Genomic DNA, 13542 nt, shown 5'->3' with positions numbered 1-13542 from the left:
TCGCAGTGCTTGACATGTTCAAGAAAGAGGAAAGCAACCAAAGGGTTTGATCTTCATTGTTTAATTGACTTTCAGATTAGTTGAATTTGCGTTTATTGCTTTTTAGTCGCATTTGGAAATCCAAAAAATTTTGAAGCAAAACAAAAATTTTGGATTCTGGGAGGTCTATGGGCTACGGCTATAGGCTAAAAAGCTATGGCCGTAAGGCCATTTCCTATCACTGTCTGGTCATAGTTCCTAAGAAACTATGAACATTGTTTTCCTGCTAACGTCTGCTCCTTTCCCAACTAGTAATTTCTGGTAACATTTACAGATCACAAATATTTAATGATGCAACAGCAAAATGAGGATGAGAAGTGAAAATCTAGATCAAAATTTGTGAAGGCAATAGGCAATTTGCATAATAAATACATACCAGCATCTATTGGCTCCTCTCAGCTCTTAAAACGTTTGCACTCACACTCTTGCTGTATAACATCCATTTTAAAGACAAGTTCTACAAACTGCAAAACAGAATACAATTACTTTTATCTTTAGCCGAGGCTGTGGAGACTGGGAACTTTATGAACTTGAGCAGTTGAGCCTCCATCCTTATATTGAAATAATAATCCTAAAATAAAATTTAATGTTTGATGGGATCCACCAACATCCACCGAGTATAAATCCAAAGGTGGAAAACTCATGCCTTTGAGCCTTTCCCTTTCCCTGTCATAAAGATGTGACCCCAAAAACAATGAATCACACAATCAAATTTGATTTCCTTAAATTACTCCACAGCCCATTACAGATGTATATCATTTCTTTCCACCACCCGATACATTGAACTTGAAGAATATGACGTCTCCATCTTGGACAACATAGGTCTTCCCTTCTTGTCTATACTTCCCAGCAGCCTGCACCAAAAGGCAGAGAGAAATTATATGTCTTCAAGGGACTAAGCTTTGATCATTCCATAACTAAATTAAGAAATCAATGACAAGCAATTAATGAATTTTAATTACAACACAGATTTACATGACAATCAAATTAAGCCCCCGCTAATATACCAATATTGTTGAAATGGATATTAGGATTGAGGTTGTTGCACTGCATCATGACCGTCTTTAACAAGACATTAGAAGACAAGCTACAAAAGAATCTTTTTATTTTTTATTTCCCAACACAACAAAAGAAAACGTAGAGTTTTCCTTGCAAAAGTTTCGTTTTGGCCCTCAAAGTTACATGTTAAAGTCAATTAAGTCAAACAAAATTTGTAGTCAATCAATCCCTTAAATGTTAAATTTTCATTGAGTCTAAATTTAATAGTCAGTTTATGGCCATTAATAATTTGGTAAAGTTGGGAAAATAAGAAAAAAAAATCAATAAAAATGTTTGTGCAAGACACATTAAATAATAATATCTTATTATTTAAACTTTTTTTAAGCATTCATGAAAATACTAAAGAAAAGAATCTAAAAAAAAAAATCAGTAGCAGTCACTGAAACAAACTAGAGACTTTGATCCCTTCTCAAAGCCATGCGCAAATCCTCCATGCTTCCTCTAAATCCTAAATCTTCTCCCCAAAGCTCCAGTATCATGGTTTGTTTGCGCACTACAACATCCACATCAATGAGCTTCGAATTAAGATTGACAAAATCTGCAGAACTGCGGCTGATGAGTTCGACGAGCTCATGATTGCGGGAAGCAAGATGCAAATGAAACTCTAAGCAGAAAGTGTTGAAGAGTACGAAGGTGTGGAGCTTCAAGATGTAAGACTCACAGTCATAGGCTAGGGAGAGGAAGAGGTTGGGTTTGAATACAAGCGGGCAAGTGACAAGTAGGTTAGAGAAGATGTCTGCAACAAACCTTGGTGGTGGAGTTGACATTGAATCCATGAATCTTGTGAAATTAAATTCAAAGAAGGTTAGGTTTTCTTGTTTTGATTTTTGGGTTTTTGGTGGAGGTTAAAAAAAATAATAATAATAATGAAAATTATTTTGCTGCAGATTGCAATATGAATATAGGATTAAGAAAAAAAAAAAAAAATTGGACTTTGCATATAAGATTCTGGGTTTGTACTGCAAAATCCAGCTTAGGATCTTCAAATTTTTCATTTTGGTTTTTGCTGATTTCAATGAGAAATTATTTGCTAATCTTTTATTGTTGAAGATATTAAATATTGATTTTGGGTATCAGTTTAACTCAACTCAACTCAACTAAGTCTTTATCCCAAAAATTTGAAGTCGGCTATATGAATTTACTTTCTCCATTTTAAACGATTTTGGATTAAATCCTCGAAAATGTGTAATACTTCTAGGTCATGTTGTACTACTCTCCTCCAAGTCAGTTTAGGTCTACCCCTCCTTTTCTTTTTATCTTCTAACCTAATGTGCTCTACTTGTCTAACTGAAGTCTCCGTATGTCTACGCTTCACATGACCAAACCACCTCAATCTACCTTCTCTCAACTTATCCTCAATTGGCACCACTCCCGCCTTTTCTCTAATATTCTCATTACGGACTTTATCTAGTCTAGTATGACCACTCATCCACCTTAACATTCTCATCTCCGCAACTCTTATCTTAGACACATACGACTCTTTCAATGCCCAACACTCACTACCATATAACATGGCCGGTCGTATGGCTACACAATGAAATTTTAATTTCAACTTATTGGGAATCTTGCGATCACCATAAAACTCCAGTGACACTTCTTCACTTCGACTATCCAGCTTTAATCCTATGACTAACATCCTCCTCACATCCCCTATCTACTTGAAGGATTGAGCCGAGATATTTAAAATGATTACTTTGGGACAGTACCACTCCATCCAAACCAACTCCTTCCCTATTACTAGTTCGGCCTTCACTGAACTTGCAATGCATATATTCTGTCTTCGTTCTACTTAACTTAAAACCCTTTGGCTCTAGAGTACTTCTTCAAAACTCTAGCTTTCTATTGACTCATTCTCGCGTCTTATCTATCAGAACTATATCATCTGCAAACATCATGCGCCAAGGAATACTCTCTTGTATATGTTTTGTCAATTTATCTAAAAGTAATGTAAAAAGGTAAGAGCTTACAGCTGAACCTTGGTGTAATCCAACTGAGAAAAAAAAATCTCGTATCCCCTCCCACTATGCGCACAATAGTTGTTACTCCTTCATATATATCTTTCAACACTTATATGTACCTAATAGATGTCCTCTTTTATTTTAACACTCTCCATAAGACATCTCTTGAAACACTATCGTAAGTCTTCTCCAAATCGATAAAAACCATGTGTAGATCTTTCTTCACATCTCTATATTTCTCCATCAAGTTTCTAATGAGAAAGATTGCTTCCATAGTTGAACGACCAGGCATGAAGCCAAATTGATTGGGAGAGATAGAAGTGTCATGAAGTAGTCGATGTTCCACAACTCTCTCAAACGACTTCATAGTATGGCTCATGAGTTTAATTCTACTATAGTTTGAGCAACTCTGTATGTCTCTCTTATAGGTACTAAAATATTACATATCTATTCATCAGGCATTTTCTTTTAGTTTATAATCTTATTAAACAATTTAGTTAATCATGCCACTCCCATATCTTCGAAACACTCTTTTAGTTTATAATCTTATTAAACAATTTAGTTAACCATACCACTCCCATATCTCCCAAACACTTTCACACTTCAATTGGTATTCCATTGGGTCCACAGGCTTTATCCACTTTCATTCTCTTAAGTGCTTCCTTTACTTCTAAAGATCTAATCCTTCTAGTATAATTCACATTCTTTTCTACTGCTCTGTAGTCTATATTCATGCTATTACCACTTTTACTATTGTTAAAGAAATCATTAAAATAATTTCTTCTTCTTTCTTTAACGTCCTTATCTTTTTTTATTTTATCTTATTCCTTTTTTTTAATTTTCTTTAAATTCCGCAGTTTGGGGTTTAGATTATTTTTTTTTAATTTTAGAAGCTTAAAAACATAAAATAATATTTTATTATTTATGGGTCCTACAACAACTATTTAATGGCAGTTTAGTCGCGTGACCAAATTTTGGATTCAATTAACAAAAAATTAAAGCTTGAAAGCCTAATGAACCACAAAATAAACCTTAAGGGCTAATTGACTGCAGAATTTTTTATTTTTTTTAAGGGCTTAATTGACTTGGGCCAAAATGATTTTTGCTGATTTTTCCTAGATATTATAGGAGTTTCCATTATAAAGATGTCATACTCTTAGCGATTGATGGTCAAAATCAGCAATAGATCAACAATCCACAAGACACTTGGTTTAACATAGAACAATATATCCTACCAGTCTAGCAACACAAGTGATATTGTACTGTAATAATAAAACACAGCATTGTATATCAATCTACTCCACATTTTGGTATTTTTTCTTCTACCTATGGAATCCAAAGTCCTACTCAAGCTCAAAGGGGTATTGCAGGGCTGTTAAGCCCATTATAGCTTCCATGTGAGACGACCACATCTCTTTTAATTTCTTCACATTAGCTATTAGTTTCTCTAATGCTAACCTAGAAAATTTTATATTGAGAACAATGAAAGATGGGAAAGTTCATTCATAAACACCCCCCATCATCTGTGCTAAACAAAGAAGGAAAGAAAAGGAGGATTGACTGCTTTATCACCACATATATAATGACAAGTTCTATTTCAAGCATATACCTTAACAGCTGACTCACTGCCAAGCTCCTTGAGATCATCAAATTTCATGACCTAAGCATTATCAGAAAGTCCACTGATTAGTACTTTGCAAAGTTATACATTTCAACAACTATCAGCAAAATATAGAAGAAATATCAAGACCATTAATGAACTTTTGAAAATTGTGATCACATTATTCAAATTGGAGATCGGACCGATGTTGCAATCATGATAATAATAGCAATAGGCCAATAGCATTGGTGAAGGTGCTGTTTGTGCAGGGATTTGCTACAATACCATGTTTAAAGCATGATACGGAGTAACCTCATTAGCAGACAAGACAATTTTGAGGAAAAGAATGACACCGAAAACCATATGCTAATAAATTAACAAAATGCTCTTTGGTTTAACAAATAATTCCTTCAAGACCAAGTTTCTGGGAGAACTTATAAAATTCTCATAATTTATAAGAAACTAAAGAATATGCTTGGATGTTATCAACAAGGTTAGCAAAATTCTCAACATTGGATATATTATTTTCTGAACTCAAAAGAGCAAGGTAATATTGAAGAACTCAACAATAAAAGTTGCAAAATGAATATTAAAGAAATCTTACATAAAAAGTTGATAAATGAATATGAAATAGTAAATGAATGTGAAATGGTAAAACTCCCACAGCTAAAGCAACCAACATTATTGAGGGTAAAAACATAAGCAACTCAACAATGAGAAGGATTAATCACTGTATGATTCAATATTAAAAGTCTTAAAAGAAACTTTAGAATGATAAGAAAAAGCAAAAAAACAGAACCAATAACAACCTCAGCACATATAAACCCTCTCTCAAAGTCAGAATGGATTGTTCCTGCAGCCTGAGGGGCCTTTGTTTGTCTTCTGATTTGCCAGCACTTCACCTGCAAAAGCAAGTTATTTGGACGTGAGGCTCAATATTGATTAAAATGGAGCTTGCCAACCATCTAGATAGTAAAAAAGATACAGCATAAATGAGACAGATCATGCACAACTTAAAATAACAATAACAACAACAACAACAACATAGCAATAGAACTATCTTCAGACAAGTTAATAAAAAAAATATGGTAAAAGGCCAAAAACTTATTATGCCTTTTTTTTTTCACTAGAATTGTTCTGACAATGTTCTTGGCAGATTGCATAAAAAATTGGACACGTGAATCAGAATTCCATGTTATTAACCAAAAAGGGAGATCTAAATATTTGGGTACAACAGCTACAACTTACTAAGGAAGCCCTAATCAATAATAGATGGAAAGCCAAGATGATTTTTTAAGACAAGTAGTTTCAACATGTCATGTCTAAATAGACAGTGCACATTCCTTAAGGACACTTCTTCAAAGATTCCTTTTCAATTGAACAAGATGAAGGCAGCAAGCAATAAGCTATTTCAGTCAAACAATCTAGATTATGTAATCTTGCTAAACTTTTGACATTGAAAACAACAAACAATTTCAGCACTAAGCCTTCAAGGCCAGAAGAAATACACATAACTTGTTAAGCCTAAAACCCCAACTCATCGCAAGTTGTCTGCATTCCACGTGTGCAAACAAAAGAAATATTATGGAGACATTAAATTGGACAATTAAGAATTATTTACCAAGGAACCACGCACATTTAATATCATATATACAAATAATTATTTAAATAATAGCCAAAACATGCAAAATACCCTTTTTCAAACATATATATATTGATTAGCCTGGTCACATTTCCATAAGACTTGCAAAGAATAAGGGAAACCAACAAAATGATGATACAAAATTGTTAGATATATGTATATATTACCTCATCAGGGCCAGCAGTGAAGAAATATATGAGATTAATTGCAGAAAATCCAGTCTTTATGATTTTTGGAAGGGCACTGTAACAAAGTTCGATACAGTCTAGTTAGTTATATGCAAATTAAAACAATAATAAAGAAATTTATTCTAAAAAATTTCATCAGACATTTTTATCAAGAGTATAGAACCAGATGGGTGGAGGAAGGGAATACTTGCAAGTAAAACAATATAGTTCTCTAAATTTATGAAAGTTGAGGTATATCATATATAAAGACAATTAAAAGTAAAACAGCACTAATCGAGTTCACAATTATGGCGTGCATTACATTTTTTTTGTTCATTTAGTCCCTAATGGGGTTTGAAACTCAAGATCTCTCAGCCTTAGAGACAACGCAAAGTACCATTGAGCCAAAGCTTATTGATGCATTACATTCACATTTACACAAATGATACAAACAATTTAATAGACTACTTATCTCAGACACATTGAAAGAATAAAATAATTAGCAGGTGAATAGCGCCCAACTTCCGGGCATTACAGATTACACTTCTATTTAAGACTTTTTAGCACTGCCATTGAGATTCACAAAATAAAAAATTAAAAATCCAGCTTTGAACAAGTGGTTATGATGAAGTCCATCATATTCAACCATATTTAAATCTGTAATAAAGCTATCTTCCTCTCAACCAAGCATGACGCTAAGGAAATAAATCATAGGATATCATGCTTAACCACAAAGAATCACAAATTTCAACTGTAGAAACCAATTATTGAAGTTCTTCAAAAGAGAAAAATGGAGGGCAGCACTGTTGAATAATTTATTTCTACTTGAAAAAACATAAGCACATAATTACTGTAACTTAAGTTTTCTCACTCATGAAATTTCCAATATCTTTATGACAGCCCAATGATATTCTTTTTTACGCTAATCAATTCTGTGTAAACTTCAAAACACAATATCTAGAAAGCTATTCTTCTTCAAATAAGAAAAATATATATATATTACACGTAATGCTTTTCATTACTGACCTTTGTACCTTGTTCTCCTCACAATACTTTGTTGCTTCATCTGGTGCCATATCGGCAAGATTTCTTTCTAACACACAGCTGAAAGGAATAATTGGTTCAGCCCCATGTTCCTGCACCCTGTAAAAAAAAAAACAATAATTTCTTTCTTTTGGCAAAATCATCATCTTCAACAAAAATAACTGACATGTAACATCAAAGGTAGATGATGATTTGGGTATTGCACTGTCAAGACACTATTTCATCAAATGAACAAACAAAATACAAGGAGATGATATGCATAAAAGTGGAGCTTTTGCTAAAGTCCACGCACTATGTTAAGATCCATGCATCCCTACAAGTATGTATTGAATTATATGATAAAAAAAGGGTGAACGTTAAGGAGGATAGATGGCCACAGACAAGTAACATAAGGAGAGGGAACAGAGTTCATAAAAGACAAACTCAAAAAATGCAGAACAGTAAATATGAAGTAAAACAAAAATAAAAAAGTTCAAAAATACCAAGCATGAATCTTGGGCAAGAACTTGTTCTTTTTTCTCTGGTAATCCTTCTCATTCATGTTAACCTGCAAAGAATAAAGGTGCGATATAGAAAAATCCTCAATGATTAATTGACCTGAAATATGGATGCATATAACGGACATGCTAAAGATATTGCAAGAGGTTGCAGAATGAACATTAACCAAACCTTTAAAGCATTTTCTTAGAATAATCTTCCTTCAAGCATTGAAGCAAGCAATTTTGGCCCTCCTTTTTTATAATTAAAATTGGATATCAAAATTTCTAAGGTAAATTTTCCACTAGTTCACCAACCATAGTTTTCAAGTAAGTGTGGTGCCAAGGCAACAGATTATTTTTCTAGGAAACAGTAGCTGATGTATAATACTTTCATGCCATGTGGCCTGAACCTGCCTCCCTTTTATGATGCTGGCATAAGGAAATTTTATAGATGTATTTCAGTTCACTTGCATTTTGATTTATAATTCTTTTGAATTCTTAACTTTTCAAAGTTAAATTTTGATATGCTCAAATTTGTATACTAGTAGCAGCATATTAGATTGGAAATTTTGCACCACACGGATAAGCTCATGATAAGTTGTTACTGATTAGCGATAAAGGAAACAAGTCATTAACTTGCCCCAGCCTTCCTTCTTCATCAGAAGATCACATGATAAGTTGCATTGATTTGTAGAATATTCTTAACAAACAGAAGCCACAAAATACTAATGCATAAACTGATTACATGAAAAACTAAGGGGCACAGGGCAAATAATTACAGCAGACATGTGAATATGAAAACATTGCTAACTTAATATAGAAACATTTTTTCCCAGCTATAATTTGAAAGGGAGCTCGGGAGAGAAGATTTACCAGGTAAACAACAGGCTTGGCAGTTAGCAACTGAAACGTATTCAATATCTCAATATCAGCAGCTTTCCAGTCTCCTAGGCGAACATCTTTACCCCCCTCAAGCCATGCCTTAACCTGCAATACCATAAACCACCACCACTAAACACCAGCTACATATTTAAGTGCTGATAGTGTGAATTGAAATATGGAAAAAGAAAATTCAAGCTTGTGATAACCATATTAAAGGAATCTACTACAAATAGGGAAGTCAGCTAAAGATAAACAAATCTTAGGAAGTAGTCAATCTCATTCCAATCGGAGTTCATTCCCTAAGAAATTATTCAAATACGTGGGGAAGGGGGGGAGGAAGGGAGGGGGGGGGAGAAGGGACGGAGAGAGAGAGATTCCTCTTCAAAATTTTAGGAAAGATTGCATTGACAATTTGACATGCCTTGACAATAAAGGCATGCATTTAAATCAGGTTGCTCGCCTTTCAATGAATGAGGCACTAAGGCCTTGCATGCCTTTAGTGAATATGCAAAAGACAAAATCCAAAAAATGCAGGATCAGACTAAATATGCTAATAAATTTATAGACTCAAGGAAAACAAACTTCCAAACTGCTAGAATACAGTACAAACCCTTTCACACAACTCGTGCTCTATTTTTAAATGCTTGTCGTTGCTCCTCTTCATGCTCTTCTCAAGATCCTCTACTCTTCTATCCATGAATTCAATATCCTGTAATCAAGGTAGGTTATAAAAATCTACTTCAACAAATAAAATTTAACATCACAGCTGAATAATAATAATAATAATAATATGTGAAAATGAAATTGAGATAAAGGCGTTAAGCTTGAAAGAAGAAAAGGAAGTCACTACAATTATATTAGAGATAGAAAATGAAATAATTGGCAACTGCAACACATATTTAAAATGCACAATGCCTACGCTCAACTATTTCTCAACTTACACCATTTGAATAACATAAATTTCATATGTTTCTTTGTGTTTGTAACAATTTATCAATGCCATATACGGTTATACTAAGAGTTTAAGTGCCACTTGCATATTTTGGGCTTGAGGGTGTCTAGGCTAAAGTAGGCCTCATGAATTTTAAACAATTTAATCTAATTCTCTTACGTCATAAGACTTATTGTCCTCAGAGGCCGGAAAACACCTAGACCATGTTATACAACAACATACGCATAAGACACCAGCAGGATTTCACAGTTGAATTTCCCAGTAAATATATTTTATACCATCAAGTTAAATAAAGAGTTTGTATGAAAGATAACTTCCAAAACACAGATTCCATCACTAATGCATCAATAATTGGAAGACAGGAAGGGAACCATTACATAACAAGACTACAGAAACAAGGATTTTAAGACCCAAAAAGCATTTTGAATAATTAAGTCCAGATACAAAACTCCAGTACAAATTATATGAATGCCATAATTACATTAGTACACATACCTTTAGTCGTAACTCATTACCAATAACCTCTAGATCTCTCACCGGATCCACAGAGTCATCAACATGAATAATATCTGGATCTTCAAATGCACCTATAACACATGGGCAAAAATAAGCAAATTCAGGAATTAGATAATATCTAGAATCTCATGAATCAAATGAGCAGAACTAAAAGTACTCAAAGCCAACACCAAACAAAGTAACAAACTGCCAATTTGACTACAAGTACATTAAAATACCCACGAGAAACAAAATTTCTTGTAAGATGCTTGCAAGAAAATTTGTCTGCTTTTTAAAAAGAAAAAGTAGAATTATATGCTCAGAATGTTACCTTTCTTTAAGACTCTTCTATGGTTTATCTATCAAATGGAGATTAATGTATAACTCCACCTAACAAGTAGGGGAAGCATATGCTAGTGTTGTATAGAGCAGCAGCAAATATGAAAGTTTCCTATTTGGTAATAGTTTAGCCAACCATTTCATGGAAAATAAAACCACTTACGCTTATCCAACAAGAATAATACATGCACCAATCTATTACAATATGCATATAACCTTTTTAAGTGCTTATATAATGCTACATTGACAGAAAATATCATCATCCCCAAATAAAGCAACGACAACACTTATATTTCACACAGTAAAATAAAAGAACTACAACAAACCCCATATATCTACATGCATATCACAAATTAATATTGGGATTACAAATCAGAATCTCATTCTTTTTCATATCAGTTCATCATCCACTTACACATAGCACGATAAGAGTCGCAAATCTATAAAGTAGCAGATTCAAAAATGAAATGCGTTAAAACAATAGGCATCTTACGTAACACATGAAAAATGCCATCAACTGCACGAATGTGAGATAAGAAATTGTTGCCCAAGCCTTGCCCCTGATGGGCACCTCTAACCAGTCCAGCTATATCATGGATTTCCAAGAAAGCTGAAACCTGGGCAAAATAATTTGATATAATACGCAGAAAGCATAAAGAGAGAATAACAAGATAAATTGTTAAGTTAGATGCATTGGATATGAATCTTAAATGGCAAAGTTATATCTTTTGAATGAACTTATTTTGTGATCACTTAAAGTAAACATTTTTCCTTACTTGAAAAACTTTAATGTTTTGGCACATGTTGAATTTCATGTAATACATCACAAACTATTGCATTTCATATTATTTCTATGTTTTTGCATATTTTAATAATTTCATGCTTTATTTTGGCATCATTAAATAAAAAGTATTCAAGCATTAAAAGCTAACATGCCAAACAAAATTAAGATCAAATGAATAGCAAATCATTACTAAAAAATTCAACAAATGAAAAAAAAAATAAAAATAAAAAGCAAGGTCACCAACTACATGAACAAATTTGGCCTTTTATATCTTATTTCCATTCAATTTCAACATTCTACCTGAATTTAATCTAAACCTTATTTCAAGTTTCATTTTCCTTCTAATGGTTTAACAAACTCATGTAATGCTTTAGCTAATAAAGAGAAATATTACTCTTGCATTCAATTTATAAATAAGGTACTCCTAGTCTCTCTGTAGAGAAACTTAGGCAAATCTCTGCTGTTCCCAATTAAAGTATCTAGCCACATTCTGATAAAATCAAATAGTTGCCAATTTGCCACAATTATCGCAAAAATTCCAATCAATATTAATGTACATGGATGCTTCTGCAAACCCCATACAAAATTTACAATTTGAGGTACTCCATTACAAAAATTTGCTAACAAAGGGCAAAGCTTTCATCAAAATTTTCCAACATAATCCAAGTCATCGATATTACAGAACAGAGACACATATGCTCAACTACACTCAAACAAATATTAAAAAATCTAAATCACAAACCTCGCTTTTTGGCTTATACAGTTGGCAAAGCCATTCGAATCTTTCATCAGGGATATAAACCCGTGCTTCATTAGGCTCAATGGTACAAAAGGGAAAATTTTCAGCAGGAATTGATAGCTTTGTTAATGTGTTGAAAAGAGTAGATTTGCCAACATTTGGTAATCCAACCTGAGGAATAATGGAGAAAAACACTAAATTTTCAATTCTTTTTTTTTTTAACCAAATGAAATACCAAAGCCAAAATAAATTGGAAGAATATGAGACATTTCACTTTTCAACATCAAATTAGATGCTATTAAAACCCTAGTTTAATCTCAGATAAGCACACTACAGAACAAAGATATGAGATAAACACATGGAATACAACATAAATAAGGCAACAAGGTAAGCTTTTCCCCTAATTTATCCACTCTTCATTTAATTCAAAATTATCACCTACAGAATTCAAAAGGGAAGAGAATATAATAGGAAAATACTAGCATAAAACTAATTAAATAATAAAAAGAAGCATAATCAATAATTACGATGCCAATCTTGAGGTGAGAGGAGAATCTTCCAAGGATTGGTCGCTCAGCTGGTGCTTCTTTCGATTTTGCTGATTTTGGAGGCATATTTCTTATCTGGAAATGTGCAGAGAGTAAGATATGCCAGAGCTCCACAGGTGTGAATAAGAGTAAACGATGAAAGTTCCGATGAGAAGAGGAAGAAGGGAATGAGAACACGTAAGAGGGAAAGTAACAGAGAAAGTAAAATTAAAACAGAAACCTGAAATCAGTGTCTCGGTGATCGGGGACGACGAGGATCTATGCCGTGGAAAGAAGCAGGAGACTGGAGAGACCCTGAGTGAGATACAGATAAAAAAAAATAAAGCGTGGATGCGGCTGACGGCTGGTTTAGGTTATGGTGCAACCTAACCCTAAAACTGCGTAGTTTTTATTAATACGATGTAGTTTTTCTCTAATGCAAAGGGTTGCGCTTCTTGCGTGCCATAGACGCAACTGTACAACACCTTTTTTTTTTTTTACCTATTAAGTTTCTTTAAGATATTATTATTAAAATATTCTTTATTTGATTTAATTTTTTTATATTATATATATATATATATATTAGTTACATTAAATAATTAAATACGCTAAAAACTCATTTTATTTTAACTGTTTAACATAATGAAATTATTAATATTTTTCCTTTATTTGTCTATGTCTGTGAAAATCATTTAAATTATCCTTTTCGTTAATGATGGATAAATGTGACGTGATGTTTCATTAGGTGGTCGTGTTTGGAAAGTTTAAGCTAACCATTGGCTTCTAAGGTCTTATAATTATCAAATTGCTGGCGCCTGCTTCAAAGGTCATCTGTT

At 33.2% G+C, this 13542-nt stretch overlaps 1 protein-coding gene across 1 annotated transcript; it reads right to left on the bottom strand.

Moving 5' to 3' along the window:
• Positions 1-344: 344 nt before the first annotated feature.
• Positions 345-13105, bottom strand: LOC110671503 (obg-like ATPase 1). Its single transcript, XM_021833982.2, has 13 exons — positions 12948-13105; positions 12707-12802; positions 12183-12350; positions 11150-11273; positions 10318-10409; positions 9481-9579; positions 8862-8975; positions 7992-8056; positions 7492-7608; positions 6466-6541; positions 5466-5558; positions 4666-4716; positions 345-893 (listed from the first exon to the last, which is right to left on the bottom strand). The coding sequence occupies exons 2-13, from the start codon at positions 12791-12793 to the stop codon at positions 795-797; spliced, it is 1185 nt and encodes a 394-aa protein (XP_021689674.1). The 5' UTR covers positions 12794-12802; positions 12948-13105; the 3' UTR covers positions 345-794.
• Between the last annotated feature and the right edge of the window lie 437 nt (positions 13106-13542).

The sequence above is a fragment of the Hevea brasiliensis genome, chromosome 9 (assembly GCF_030052815.1).
Source record: "Hevea brasiliensis isolate MT/VB/25A 57/8 chromosome 9, ASM3005281v1, whole genome shotgun sequence".
Lineage (NCBI taxonomy): Eukaryota > Viridiplantae > Streptophyta > Magnoliopsida > Malpighiales > Euphorbiaceae > Hevea > Hevea brasiliensis.
Note: the sequence above shows the minus strand (reverse complement) of the source record. Positions and strands in the feature narration are given on the sequence as shown.